The following is a 15888-nucleotide window of genomic DNA, read 5'->3' as shown; positions in this document are numbered from 1 at the left end:
TTCCTCCGGCCGCTGCGGGATAACAAAATGGCGGAAGAAACGAAACTTAAGAAAGTAGAGTGGGCGTGGTCTCGCTTGTTTACTCGAACAAATTTCCTCTACGTTTTTACACCTACTTAAATAAAAATTACTGATGGTAACTACGAAAAAAGTACTCTCTCATTTTTCCTGTGTAGGTACAAAAGCTAAAAGGTACTAATATGTACACTTAATGTAACGTAGTAACAGAGAAATTTACTTTTTATGAGAATGTATGATTAGAAAAAAAATAACTTAAATTAACAGCTCAAAGACTAGACATTTAAATTGAACTTGGGCCAAGTTAAAGTACACCATATAAGGTTAAAAACATCAAATAATTTTGTCTACATTGTGCTTTTGCTCTAAATTAAAGGCAAAACTTAAAACAGCTCTCATATAAGTAAAAAAACAAAACAGGCTCACACTAATACATGTTTAAAAGTTATTATCTTGATGCTCTGCACAATCAATAAAATATAATGTGCTTGTGTACTGTTCAGAACTAGTCATAAAAGATGTGTGGTCTCTTAAATATATTTGGTTATTTTGTGCATCTTTTCCAAATAACCAACAACGTATTAAATGATTTTGGGTGACGTTTCATACACTTTGAATTATTACTTTTGTCACACAAGTGATTGTACCTTTGTTTGTGAAATAAAGGGTCCAAATATGGGCCCTCTGATGGTTGGAAACATATTTGTACCTTTTTTATCCTTAAATGGTACATATGAGTACCCTAAGGTGTAATTATGACTCACTTAGGGTACAAATTCACAATTTGTACCCTAAGTGTTCACAAACGTACCCCAACCGTACCCTTTTTTCTGACAGTGTGAAAGTAGGCTTTTCTAAATCTGTCAAATGTTTTGAAGGTTTAACGTGACACCACATGCTGTATTTTCCTCAGTGGGCGCACTGGATCATTAGGCGCACCATCAATGAATGGTCTACTTTTGTGACTGAACTATGAGCGAGACAAGAGTCAAGGATTAGTCCTTCAGACATTATTAACTGCATTCTAAGTAACTCTAGAACTTGTCTGTGACACGCGACCGGTAAGCTATGTCAGGGCTCCAGACTGCGAGCAATTGGTCGCATTTTGCGACCAAAATTTGAGAGTGTGCGACTGAATTTTACATCCAGTCGCACATGTGCGACCAGTAAATTTGCCTCCCCCACCCTTCGTATTTTTTTATACATCAAACGTGGAAAGGGCACGTCAATGATCAATGAAATAATCAATGAGACGCAAGCCACACGGACGCAGGCAGACACACACACTCGCGCACATACTCATGAAACGTGAGCACGTACACTCTCGTGTGATACCTGTCTGTGAGGCGGCCACTGCGTGTGAGAAGAATAGGGAAAGTCACTGTGAGTGGCTAAAATGCGTGTAGGGGGGGGGCCTAGAGATAATCGAGCGCGCGTAAAAATCTGTGGGAAGGAAACTGAGACAAATATCACAACCTGATATGTGCGTCTGAACTATGGGTAAGCGAACTATTGATTCGTTCTTCCGACCTGCGGCTAGTGTACCAGTGCCAGAGTGTACAGCAGGGGTCTCAAACTCGCGGCCGCAGGCTATTTGCGGCCCCCAAGATGATATTTTGCGGTCCCCGCCTTAATATGAAGGTTTAATGTTACTGCAGCCCGCCAGTTTGTATGAATGACACTTTTTCATAGACGTGCACGGAGCTGACCAACCAATCACAGTGGGGTATATGACTCTTGGGGGCGAGACAATGACAGGGTTTGAAAGCAGGAAACCTGACAGCCCCCTCCCTCCCCGGGCCACATTAAGAAGTTCCTTACTTTCCTTTTGAACGTATTGTAGCGACCCGGGGGTTAGCGCTGCCTTCAGCCCCAAAGGCTCATGGGAAGTGGGGAGCTTAAGGGTGAAACCTTGAGTCAGAGGGCTGGAAGCTGAAGTGACCCTCCATGCTGTTTGGGCTGTATGTGTGCTGGAATAAACAGGCTTGTTGCTTAAAAGCTAATATTGCCTCTCTCTACGTTTCTTCCAACCTGAGACTGTCCGGGATCGTGCGGTGTATGGGGCACGGACAGCTCTCCATTAGAACCTCTTCATGAGCAGTTGGCTTTCGCTACCCCACTAAAGTGACGGTCCGGCCGGATCGTTACAGTATTTATTCGCTCGTAATTTACTACATACATGCAGTCCGTGCTGAACTTTTCTCTGGGCCGAACAGAACCGGAGGAAGGTTTAGGTTTTGGTTACGGCGGCGCATCAAACGGGTTACGGCAGCACACCTCTCCCGTCCCGCGGGAGTCTGGTCAGCTGAGGAGAATAAATGTCCCACACCTACATGCGTGACAGCTAACGGGGCTTGAACTTTAAACACGTGCGAGAAAAAAACAACATTAGTTTTAGACACACTGAAAATACGTGGGGAAAATGCAACGATAGACGTGTTTGACATGAACCGGCACCTCGCCTGGATCGTTGGGGACACCAGGCGGGGGGGCTGAGAGATGAAAGCGAATCTGCAGCAAGACTGAAGGACAACAGTTGGAGTTGTCCTTAACATTCAATTTAGTTTTAATATTATTCTCCCCCTTAGTATGATCTGTGTTATTATATATTTTATGATTATTTTAATGTTTTGTGATGTATGTAGCCTTTTTTAATGAATTGGTATTTTAAATTATTTTAATTAATCACTCCACTACAAAAACCATCAGGACACATGTCCCATAATGCATTGTTTTGTAGTCTCTAGTTTCCAGCTGTGTCCGGGTAGGTTTGCCCCTTGCTCCCACCCCTTTCTCGCGATATTTTTGTGATGATTGACAGTTGATGTTGGAGCAAAAACAAAAATATATGTCACACACCAGGTGATCTGCGCAGCGTTGAGTCCACCTGGGTGATCTCAAACACGCTTGTTGTGCATCTTGGCTGCACCTATTTGGTGTCACAAAGATAAATTTCCATCCGTTTTCTTTACTATTTGTACTGTCATGACAGCGATGCTTTTGTCAGTTTACCTTCTTGTTGCATCTTCAAAAGTGCAGAATAAAATGTGACACTGCATTTGAAACAGCACATTGTAATTTCTGCATCTATTATTAAAGTATTTATTAGTAATACAGTGGAAATTAGTAGATTTGGTTAGAATGTTGATTTACGGTATGCGCCCCTAAATTTTCTGGTTGCGCCCCTAAAATTTTCAGTTGGGGGCCACTGTGCTCCTAGTGAAAAAAGTTAGTCTGGAGCCCTGTATGTTTAGAGAGTTTAAGCCTGTTGGTGTATTAGTAATTTCTTGTGTAGCATGTATGTCTTACATGAACTTTACAAAGTTGGTTTTAATTAATTTGGGCTAGTTTGGTTTGACTCATGGAGGAATGTGAATGTTTAAAAACCACAGACAAGACTTGAGTTGCTAATGTAAATGTATTTACAATATACAGTGAATACAAAAATCACAATATATACAACAAAGGATTTTTTTTAGTCCAGAGGATGTTTTCTGTTGTTTTGTCTTTCTAGTTCTTAAGGCGTCCGTTAGGCCTTATGAAAGAGTTTTTACAGTTCTCTTTTGGAAAACCGAAAAGAAAGAAACACTCCAGCTGATTTGTTGGATGAGAAGGGGGTTAGTTCCTACCGCACTGGCAGTGAAGAGGGCAGGATCCAAGTCAGGATCGGGGCTCCTTTTTAGCTCGCCATCTGCAGAGGATTTATCCTCTTTTTTCCTTCTGGGAGCGGTAAAACTCCCTGATAAACAATTCTGTCCAGTGCTCAGGTTGAGCATCCAGTAAATTGGTCTGCAAGACGACCAGTCTTGCGACCTGGCCTGTTAAAACAGGGTCAATAAATAAATAATAATTTCCTTTGATCAAAAGAAAGCATATTCCCACAACCTCCTTAATTAACATAATAAACAAATGCATATGCAATTCATAATCAGGAGGACACTGCAAAAAATATCTTAAGTGCATAATCGATAGTTGTACAACATTTCCAAATTCTATTTCAATGTAGATGATCATCAATTTCATATCAACGAGTACTCACAATTCATATTTCAACATTATTTATCAAGCAGAAAAATAGTTCATTTTAACCACATCCAATTATAAAAAAAACAATTCATTTAAGCTGGTGCCCGCGCCAGCTGTCTCAATCATGGCTGCACTCACCAGTTCACTTTTTGTTCAACTGTGCAGATTTAAATCCCGGCTTCAGATGATGAACGCCGATCTGCAGCAGCGGTACACAGCCCAGCTCCCTCGTACTTGCAACCTGTCAGTGCTTTGACAGGTCTCCCAAGAACGAAAGCCACGTCACTACTGAACTTATAGCCTCGCGGTATTTGCACAGCGCAAGGGAACCGGCAAATTTAAAGTGACAGTGCAGAATTTTACTAGGAGCGACAGCGCAGTATGATTTAAAGTGATAGCGCAGAATTTCATCGGGGTTACACCTGCTTGCAACAAAAAATAAGAGACCGATACGGCTAAAACAAACATTATTGTATCTACGCTAATTTCCAGGTTTGTTAGTAATGCGTACAACTAACACAATCAACACCGTTGCACCTTAGCTGGGTTGGGGTATTCACAATAACACCCAACCTTGTTTGCAACTCGTAAAAGAAAAACGATTTTGACTTTTGGGGATTTTGGATTCTTTTGGCTTATTTTGTACAAATACAGGTTATAAACAAATGAGATAATTGGGGGCATCAATCAAATCCATTGGATGATGGGTGTAAAACTTTCCTTGCTGTTGTGTGTTTACAGTTCTTACCCACTCCACCCCTCTCCTTTTCTATTGGTTTGTGCCTCGATTGGTGTACATCGGCAGGAGGCCCCAAAAGCCCCAGTTTTTCTTCTGCCCAAGTTGACCCGTTTACTGGCAAACAATGCTGTCAGTGCGAACAATGAAAGGGCCAGTGTGGCTCTCGCTCCGTTCCCCTTATGCTGAACTTTCTCAGCCCCCACCTTCCCTTGTAATGAAAGGACTCATTGTCTCTGGCCTGGATTGAACAACTTGCACCGTACTTTTCCTTTCAGGTTTGGAAATCTCTTGGTGTGATTTGAAAGGCTGCTTAGATGAAACCCCCCTTGTTTTTTTAGGATAATGTGTAAAGAAGTGTTGCATGTTGTTGGTCGTGCTGCTTTATGCAGCATCTCAGCACAACAGTAGAAGTTCTTACTTTACGTTCACTCTCCAAGCTTTTGTGAAACATTAACATACCTGTGCTGTCTGCTAAACAGCTTAGAAGTGTCAGAGTCCGGACCCTTCTTGTATTCTGGTCATCGAGCGAAGCCCTGCCTCTCCATACCTCCTTTTTCCACTACATTTTCCCCAAAACGCTGTTTTCCATAAAATCTCTCCAGAAGCAATGTCAGATCTGCCTAATCTCCAGCCGTGACGTCAGCCCGGAGCACATGGCCAAACTTTGATAAGCTTTTGTGGAATTTTGACGGGATCACTCAGCAGATGGAGTAAAAGAACCTGAAGCCGTGGCTCATTTCAGGCAAGACCAAGGCGGCCTCCCTGCCGGCCTGTTCCTCCCGGACCGTCCCGGGCACCAGTAGACAGCAAAGACTCTCAGTCACGCGTGAGATGGACGACTACACTTTTGACAGCTTTGAGCTGCTTTACAGCGGAGCTTTCGATAGGCTCAAGGGCCATAAAAGTAATCTCAACCTAAGTAAGTGTCTAAACTTTTTACTGTAAAAGCCTAAAATCCCTCTTTCCACAAAGTTTTCTCTTTAAAAATTGGATGTTATCTGTGTATCAAATGCTAATTTAAATATTTTTGTTATTAAGAACTTTGGGTTCAACCAACAATGTTTTAACATAATTAAATAACAGCCCATAACAGAAGAAACAAACCTCTTGCAGAACTTTTTCTTGTCACAGAAAACATCAATTTAATCTTCTTAGTTTCTTCTTCAGTCTTTTTCTTCTTTATTTTCCTAGGCGTGCGCTCCTTAGAATAAACCTGATAAGGAAGTGAATGTGAATGTCCAACGCTCATGCGGGCTTGTCCGTACCGGCCTCAGTCCATTAATGCCCTCCCAAAAAAGAAAAAATTCGATCTGACCAGCTGGTCGCGACTTTGAGTTTGTTTGGGAAGCGCCCACTCTCAGTAGCGTGCGTGTCAATTAATTTGGCCACTTGACAAATCTCCTTCTTTCGGCACCCTTGTCACTCAACTGGATCCCACAACAAGTTTGGTTGGGTACTTCCAGCAGGCAGAGAACAATGAATATTTAAGGAGTCTCTGTCATGGGAGGGGAAGAGCACGGCAGCAGCTGTCGGTGCGTCTTCCACCTTCCTCCTTTGCGAACCTGTACCGACCCCAACTCTAAGATTGAACTCAGATTCAATTTTTTAGATTATTTGGTAAAAGAGTGAATTAACCTCTCAAACTCACTGAAATAAAATAATATTGTTAAAAAATGTGACCTTGACCATTTTCACAATACAAGTTGGTTTTTTAAGTCTTCTTCCTTAAAGGTGAAAAAAAGATAATTTAGCCATTTCTCTTTTTTAGTTGAAATATATTAACCTGTGCTCTAAATCTATAAAAAAAGCCCCTTAGTCATATTTAACTTTTGTGGAAAATTTGGGAAATAGTTTTGCTGAACTCTGTCAATGATGAATACAAATTTTCTTCACATTTAGCTAATTGGTCATATTTTCTGAAAATATCTTTATACCAGTCAATAGATGATCTAATATTCTAGAAGAAGATTGTGCATTTGTTTTTAAAATTGTATTGGCAGACCTATTAAATACACAGTATTTGATGCTCTGCAGTACGTGGAAACCATTGTACCGCTTGATTGACACACATTACACATTCCATCATGATGGGTTGTAATCCCTACTGGCTGTCCTATTTCAAGTGTTATGGCTGATGCACTGACTGGGAGGGTGGAGGTTAATGGAAGCAGTGATTTGAAAGTATGAACCATCACATATGTGAAGCAGTGGTATGACAGAAGCTGTACAAACAGCTATTTTACCTCAAGACATCAAGATGAATAACCCTAACCCTAACTCTAGCCAGAAAAGTGTTCAAGGGATTATTGTGCCTCAATATTGATTTATTTTAAAGATGTTTGTTTTGATGGACTGAAAAGTGTCTTTTTTTCTTTTCGTGCTTTCGAATCTACCAGAGTACAGTTCCAGTTCCTACTAATGCATCTCATTGTTTTAAAATGTCCTGGCACTGGGCAGCTCTGCCAACATTAAGCTGCTTTTGCCATTCCAACCTTTGAGCCGTCCCCTTCTTGTGCTGTAAATGCTAAAAATAAAGCCAGAATGTTTAAAAATACAAAAAAAAAAATAGGTCAAAGTGAAGAGTGTAGATGTATGCTGCTGTTGTAGAAAGAAGGCTGGCATCTCCAGAATAACAACCAGGGGTTGAAGCTGATGCATTTCAAGGACTACAGCGGGGGCATTTCAGATATTTTATTAGCATTGATGGAATCCCAAAAAGGGAAAAAGTGAAGATTTTGTGAGAAGGAAGAGTTCTCATAATGATGCTCTTGTTTAAAGTTTGGCCCACAGTACTGTTTTATTTATTTCTGTTAGAGTGGGTCCCTACATAAGAATATGATTCTGTTTTTAGGATAATGATTTTTTTTTAAAATTGCACTTCCTCCTTCAATATTCATGTGTCCTCTCAATGTTATAATGTTCATATAGTATTAAATAGCCTGTTAAATCTTTTGTTATCAGAAACGCAGTTTATTAGAAAACATACATGACATGTTTCAACCGAGACATTCTATCATCAGTCCTCACCATCACATGGGGAACCACTATCATCATCATAGACAGCATCATAGACAGCATTGGTTCAGTAACTTACAAACTTTCTAAGTTCATTGCTGATATCTTGAAACTCTCCAAGGAAACACAGATTACCACAGCAAAAACGCCAAACAATTGGAAAAAGAACTGAAAAATGTAAAGATGGAAACAAACAAAATATTCATCATTCATCATTGATCCCAGCTTGGAAAATTGGGTTGTTACAGCGCCGGCGTTAGGCTCAGATACAAACACACGAACAATAGATGAGAACCAGAACGATCAATCAGAAAGAAACATCAGTGAAAAAGAACAGTTGTATTGCGTTACACCTCAGGAGATAAAAAAACGGACAGAGCTTAAGATAAGATAAGATAAGATAAGATAAAGCTTTATTGTCGTTGTACAGTCACATTTGGTACAACAGCACAACGAAATTGCAATCTGTCCCACATTGGTGCAAAGAGAAATAAGAAATCAACAATCATCTCACACACGTATATAAAAAAATATATACATATATAAATATATACATATATATATATATGTACACAAATATATATACAAATGTACAAATATGCAAATGCACACCACGTGTATATACAGGATCAACAGGATTAAACGAGTTTATGTATTGCACATGGATGACAAGTTATAGAGTCCAATGGAGCGAGTTATGAAAGATCTTCTCAAACAGTTTGTGTGACAGTGAAGCTGCCTTAGCCTCTTGGAGAAGGAGCTCCGCTGACCGTCAAGTACAGGCTGGAGAGGATGCTCAGGATTATCCATGATGGATACAAGCTTATTTAAAGTCATCCTCTCCATCACAGATTCAAACATGTCCATTTTACAACCGATTACGGAGCCAGCTCTTCGGATCAGTTTGTTCAGTCTATTACTGTCCCTAGCAGATATGCTGCCCCCCCCAGCAGACCACCGAGAAGAACAGAGTGCTGGCCACAACAGTCTGGTAAAAAATCTTGAGCATCTTGCTGCACACGTTGAAGGACCTTAGCCTCCTCAGGAAGTAGGGTCTGCTGCTGGCCTTCTTATTCACAGCAGTGCTGTTGCTCTTCCAGCTCAGTCTGTGGTCGATGGTTACTCCCCAGTACTTGGACTCCTCCACCTCTGCCACCTCTCTCCCCAAGATACTGAGAGGCTGGGAAGCTGGTGGTTTCTTCTTGAAGTCCATCACCATCTCTCTGGTCTTTTCCACATTGAGCAGCAGATGGTTTTCTCCAGCCCATCTCACGAATTTATCCACAAGATCCCTCTACTCCTCCTCCCGCCCACCATTAATGCAGCCAACAACCGCAGAGTCGTCAGAGAATTTCTGAAGATGGCATGACTCTGAGTTGTACTGGATGTCACTTGTGAACAAAGTGAACAGGAAGGGAGAGAGCACAGTTCCCTGTGGGGGCCCCACACTGCTTGTCACCACATCAGACAGGACACTGCCCAACCAGACAAACTGCGGCCTGTCTGACAAGTAGTCAATGATCCAGGAGACCAAGGCACCGTCCACCCCCATCAGCTGCAGCTTCTCACCCAGTAACCAGGGCTGGATGGTGTTGAACGCACTGGAGAAATCAAAGAATGTACATCACACAACAACTCTATCTGGTTGCAACATCCACTTACTTTCAATTCCGCAACGCAATTTACCGATGATACGAAGGCTTCCCCATTTTTGCCATCATCAGCTTTTTAATGGAAGATCTGGAAAAGAAAGCAATATCATCTCCATCAGAGCATTGCCAGCCAACCCTGTGGAAACGCTACGTAGACAACATTAAGAAAAGCAAAAAAAAAAACAGGGACACACAAGAGATCAAAGATCACCTTAACACCATGGATGACACAGGACAAATTACATTTACACGAGGAAGAAAAAGATAATTCCAATTAACTTCCTGGAAATAAACATTACTCATACAACAGACAGTAATATAAAATAAAAATATACAGGAAGCCAACTCCCATAGATCAATATTTGTTATGGACATCTGAACACCCCTTGACATAAAATATTCATAGTAAGAACCTTATATGACCACGCATAACTGGTAACAGAGGAGGACAGAAAAGAAGAAAATGCAAAGGAAATGCATTGATCATATTTTGATATCCACATTGGGCAATAAAATAAAATAAAAAAAGAGACAAAAACAGGGGGAGCAGAGAAAATACAAACATAAAATGGGAAGAAACAGACAAAGTAGACAGACAGGAAAGGAATGGTCATATTCCCATCCATCAGAGGAATAACCAAATGCATCCAAAGGGCTATAAAAAATACCACATTAGCACCCTGGTCAAACCACACAAGAAACTCTGACAACTCCTGGTACAGTTAGTACATCCAAAAGAAATTATTGAGCAAAAGAATTAATGCAACATTATCTACGAAATACCACATCATACCTTCAACAAAATATACATCGGAGAAACAGGACAAAATTTATCCCAAAAAAAACAGAACACCAGAAGGAATGTGAAAAGGAAACACAAAAAAGGCTAACCAGAGAAGAACGACAGCAGGTATCTCAAGGAAACATGAAATCAGCAATAACAGACTACTGCAAGCGATAAAATCATATTATGGACTGAGATCAGATAGCGAGCCCATGCAACTATAAACCTCAGTGACCATCAGCTGTTTATGCATGTCACACCCAACCACCTGGGGACGAATCTGAAGACAGAACATCTCCTCCGAAACATGTCAGGTATGTTTTCAAATATACCGTGTTTCTAATAACAAAAGAATTATGAAGCTATGTGTCCTCTCAGTTGTGGACAACAGGCTACGAGGAAACACAGATGTTTTAGTTCTTAGAAAGCTCCAGAAACCCCATCCTAGATCTTTGACATAGGACGGGGCCATTCCATGTAAGGCCTTATAGGTTAGCAGGAGGATTTTGAACTTAAATCTAGAATCAACTGGGATCTATTGAAGTGAAACCAACACAGGAGTGATGTGATCTCTTCTGCTAGTTCCTGCTTACAATCTAGCTGCTGCGTTCTGAACAAGCTGGAGACTTCTTAAGGAACTCTTAGGACACGCTGCTAACAAGGAGTTACAGTAATCCAGCCTCGACGTAACAAATGCATGGATGAGTTTTTCAGCATCACTCTTAGTAATATACAGTGTTATGAGAAAGTTTTGGCACCCCTGATAATTTTCAAGATTTTTCTTCATAAATCATTGGTTCTTCGGATCATCAATTTCAGTTAAATAAATCATATAACAGATGAACACAGTGATATATGAGAAGTGAAATGACGTTTCTTGGATTGAAAGAAACTGTGCAATAATTATTTAAACAAAAATAGGCAGGTGCGTAAATTTGGGGACCCCTGTTGTTTTATTGATTTTATTACCTTTAGCAATAAGTATTGGAAAACAAAATTTGTATAATAAGCTCATTGACCCTTGACCTACATACACATGTGAAGCCAATCATGACAAGAGGGTTTAAGGTGGCCAAACAGTTTATTAGCGCTTTCTTCGCTCCTCTCTCCTTGTGTGGGGGGTCTGGGGGTAGGCGCTTCAGGCGATGGGTCTCCTGGGCTGGGGAGGCCTGGGCCCAATGCTGGGGGTGGGGGGGTGGGGATGGCTGTGGGACGGTTAATTCACCTCCGGGGTCAGTCCTCCTCCATTTATTAGGGTGAGGATGGTTGGGGGTCAGCCTGCAATGCACCTTGGGGGTAGGAGCTACTTGGCAGTGCCCCCTCTCCCTTGGTTGCCGTATGGAACGTGCCCCCCCCCATCTTGTTCTTTATTGCACTTTAGACATCTAGGACCCTTGGTAGGGGGGGTGCTTGGACTTCACTGCCAGCAAGCAGTAGATGTCCTCTCAGTGCCCTCCCCGACAATTTTAACCACACCCTTTAGTACACACACCCCCTTTACATCACAAAATACACACTCCAACACAAACACTCATAAATGCACACGCTCACTAACACACATACATCACTCAAGGAAGAGGGATTTCTGATCTTCTGTCCCCCGCCCCCTGGCAGAGGGAACCAGGGCCCTCTGTCACGGCGGCCCTGTCCCTGGGGTGCTGGCTTCTGCCTGGAGTGTGGGGGCGGGTCTTCCCTGGGGGGCCCTGACTCGTGCCTGGGGCTGGGGCGGGGGGGTGCTCAGGACTCCTGGGTGGTGGTGGGCCACCTGTCTGGGGCTTAGGGTGCCCCCTGGGGCGGGGCCCCCTCGTTGGGCCCCATGAGTGCGGTGGGGAGGCTGCTCTACGGGTGGGGCTGGGGCTTGCACTCTCTACCCCCTGTGCCACCCTGCTGTCTGGCGTTGGGGGCCGCTGTGGCGGTTCCGCTGGCCCTGCCCGCGGTGGTGGATGTGGCTGCCTGGCGGGCTGTCTTGCTCTATCTGCTGTACGGTGCGGGCCTTGGTGGGGGGGGCGGCTGAGTTCTCTCTCTTTTTACATTCCATCATCTACCCCCGAAGAACAGAAACACTCACTGGAGCACAGGTGCTGTCTTACCTTTGCACAAACAGTTTGCGTGACTGAATGAGATGTTTCACGTGTGTAAGTCTGAAAGTAGGCGTGTGTGAATGTTAGTGGTAGTATGTCCATGTAGACTTGTTTTTGTGTGAACACTTTTGGAGCCAACAGGTGTGTTTGTAACGTTTGAGTTTGTGTGTGTGGACAGGCCCTGCCCATTTGAGATTTTTCATGCATCTTAACCTGTCAGTTGTGATTATAACGCTCCAGCAACTTGTTGCTTTCTGACGCGTCATGATCTTATCCTCACTACTATAATCACCCTTCTACCCCCCCCCATCTGTCATCCCTCTCTCTTCTTTCCTCCTTTCCTTTTTCGTCCGGTCCAACAAAAAATATTCACAAATATAATTAACATGAATAAAGTTTAGCTGAAATTACAAAAGGGGTTTATTTAAATATACATCTGGTGTATCATAAGATTCATAACCCCTGTTGTAAAGGTAAAATATGTCCAACACAAAAGGCTTTCAGCTCTTATCTGTTTGCCCAGCTCTTGGACAGGACAAGTTAAAATTAAAAGAAAAGGAGGCCAAGAGCAAGTTTTTCCTCCTCTTTGCATCTTCTCTGAAGAATGTCAACATGGGAACCTCAAAACAGCTGTCAGATGACCTAAAGACAAAGATTGTTCAACATCATAGTTTAGGTCAGTGCTTCTCAATTATTGTTTGCCAGGCACCCCTGGGAAAAAGAAAATGTTTCGCGTCCCCCCCCAAACACACACACACACTCACGCGGTGACAATTCATTAGGTTAGTATCTATAAAAATTGTGTAAGTATACCTAAAATTGTATATTCTAACAACAACAAAAGAAAAAAGCATTATAAATCCACTTTCATCAAATATTAACTTTATTTAGCCACAGAAACAAAGTTCAGCTGTTTTCCTGCATTACCTGCTGTCTTTATGTCAAATACTGACACCAACTAAACCACAGGCAGACAAAGAAAACATTGATGGAAAATAAAGACACGTCATCAAAATGTTTACAATAGTTCATAAAGAATGACATTATTAACATGAGCTAAGTCATTTAAAGGCACGCCATGATCCTGGTGTTGCGCAATCTAGCACTCCGCGTGCATGTTCCACCTCCCAGCCTGAGCCCACTACCCCCCCTTCTACTTCTCACACACGCGTGTGACAGGAGACGGGAGCAGCAGTTCACAGTTTCAGGCTGTTACAAACTCTGATATAACAGATAATAGGAAACCAATAGTGGACCCGATTGTTTTCCAAGCACTGAGCTACTGTCACCACTGCCCCCCTTACATTTGCGCTCCGGGCAATTGCCCGTATTACCTGTGCCTAAAACCGCCACTACTGCGCGCCCCCTCTGGCATCGCATTGCGCCCCTGGGCGCGCCCCACTATTTGAGAAGCACTGGTTTAGGTGAAAGATACAAAAAGCTTGCTAAGAGATTTCATCTGTCAATTTCCACAGTGAGGAAATTGAAAAAAATGCATTTCAAAAAAAGAAATAAAAACAACATAAATTAGCCGCATCATTGAATAAGCCGCAGGGTTGAAAGCGTGTGACAAAAGTAGCGGTTTATAATCCGTTAATTACGGTAATCTGAAATTGTGCTAGGTTGCACTATCTTACTGACTCTGTAAAAGGCAATTGTGGTGTTTGCTTTTTTTTTTTGTTCATGACTCTGTTACAATCCTAATTCTTTGGATGCTTTTGTTTACTTGAGTAAACAGGTAGGATTCTGACCTCCAGCTCATGTGTCATTTTTCTTTGCCTTTCCCAGAGGAGGAGTTGAGAAAGCTGCGAGAGGAGACCAATGTGGACTCCCTGCGGCAGGAGCTGGAAAAGGAGCGGAGCAAAAGGCTGGATCTGGAGCAGAAGATGAGCGAAGTCCTCAAAACCAGGTAACTGCCATGAAACACGCCAGCAGGAAGGGAAGTGCAGCGTTTCTGCTCAACAGCAGTCTGGAAAATGTTGACACGGCACTTCCGAAAGGTTATTGCAGGTCGGATTGGGTGTCAGTGCTGGTGCCACAAATGTATGCATCAGCAACTTGGTAGGCGGGAAATTCCGTAAGGTGGTGTGTTTGTGTGAGATGGAAAGACAGTCAAAAAGGACCAAGTCACGAGATGATCCAAGGTTTCAGGTTCAAAGGAGAGAGAACATATGATCAGTTGGTGCACCCCAACTACCAAGAGGTTTCAGTCACAGAGAAGAAAGTGATGCTGCAGCCACGAGGCCAATGAAGGTTGTCCAAAACCACGAACTCAGTAAGGTGATCTGTCATTGCGAACATCCAATAACACAAAATCTGTGCATTATGTTATGTTGGGTAATAAAGTGAGAAGGTTCTTGTTGGAGCTTTGTATTGATGTGAATTTATGGTTAGCTGACTTCCCTCACTACTTATTGTCCAAATAAGCCATTCTTCACTTTTTTCAGGGTGTCCGAATCTACAAGTCTAAAATCCAGGGCTCTGGCAATTCCCTAGAAGTCTGTGTGAAAAACCAGTATGCATCAATACTAACTCGATTGTATATATAGACCACAATGCATTCGATTTGAACGAACTGTCATTTGAGACGATGTATTTAAATTCATTTTTTAGAATTGATCAAAGTTTTAACATTGAAACACAGAGAATATAAAAATTGTCTTTGTAAAATGTTCGTATTTATTAAGTTTTTACAAATAAAACAGATGTCATTTTTGCCGTTACAAAAAATGTAGTTAGCCTGTGTCTGAATTGCATTAAAAACCAGAGAACCAGCGAGTCCCGCTCTCTATAGTCTTTAGGAAATTTGGACACAACCCATGGGAAATGCAGCAGCTGATGGAGCTGCATTTCAGTCATGTTATGTTGGCGTAAAGTTTCCCAACATTCAGACTTATGTGAAGTCTGAGGCAAAGGTATGGTGGTAGCAAATCTGTCAATAAGAAACATATAGATAAAGACAAAGTTGTGCAAAAATTAATGCTTTGTACACAACTTTGCAGAAAAATATGAATGCAACATTTAGTTTTACGTTTAACATGTCTGTTGTGTCAGACAAATACATCGAGGCAGGAAACAGACTGTTCAAATTGCATTTCAGTCAGACAACTCATGCAGTAGTAATAATATTTATTTTTCACATCTTTTAGTTTTCTTTCACATACTTTGTTGCTTTCACATTCTTTGACATTCACATTCCTTCAAGTTAGCATTCACTTTCCTCCGAGTAAGCATTTCACATTCCTTCAAGTTAGCATTTCACTTTCCTTTTACTTGCACTTCACTTTGCTTTCACTTTGCATTTCACTTGCTTTAACTTTGCATTTCACTTTGCATTTCTCTTTGCATTTCACTTTCCTTTAGTTTGGCATAAAACTCCGTGCAATTCCAAGAGACAAATTTCCATAAACTTTTGGGTAATAACTACCCCTAACGGAGCTCACAGGTGGAAGCCGGGGAGGAGGGTGGGGCAAAGAACGCAGTGCTGCAGTAAAGAAGGATGAACAACTTACACACCTGGACTTAAATAGGATGCTGCACAGGTGAGTTGATTAACTGACCCACCCTAGGGGA

At 42.0% G+C, this 15888-nt stretch overlaps 1 protein-coding gene and 1 long non-coding RNA gene across 6 annotated transcripts in view; one reads left to right on the top strand and one right to left on the bottom strand.

The window, feature by feature from the left end:
* Positions 1-15888, top strand: part of gramd4 (GRAM domain containing 4) — a 136093-nt gene that overhangs the window by 59290 nt on the left and 60915 nt on the right. For 4 of the 5 annotated variants that reach the window (XM_023952572.1, XM_023952571.1, XM_023952573.1 and 1 more), the window contains one exon: positions 14104-14224. In XM_023952572.1, the coding sequence (XP_023808340.1) occupies positions 14104-14224 (121 nt within the window). Of the gene's footprint in view, positions 1-5501; positions 5703-14103; positions 14225-15888 lie in introns of those variants that run through there. The other variant, XM_023952575.1, reaches the window with a different exon arrangement.
* LOC111946962 lies at positions 3418-4843 on the bottom strand. The gene is made up of 2 exons (XR_002872820.1): positions 4183-4843; positions 3418-3836 (listed from the first exon to the last, which is right to left on the bottom strand). It is a non-coding gene; the product is annotated as an uncharacterized LOC111946962 (long non-coding RNA).

Source organism: Oryzias latipes, chromosome 23, assembly GCF_002234675.1.
Source record: "Oryzias latipes chromosome 23, ASM223467v1".
NCBI lineage: Eukaryota > Metazoa > Chordata > Actinopteri > Beloniformes > Adrianichthyidae > Oryzias > Oryzias latipes.
This window is presented reverse-complemented; position numbering and strand designations above follow the sequence as displayed.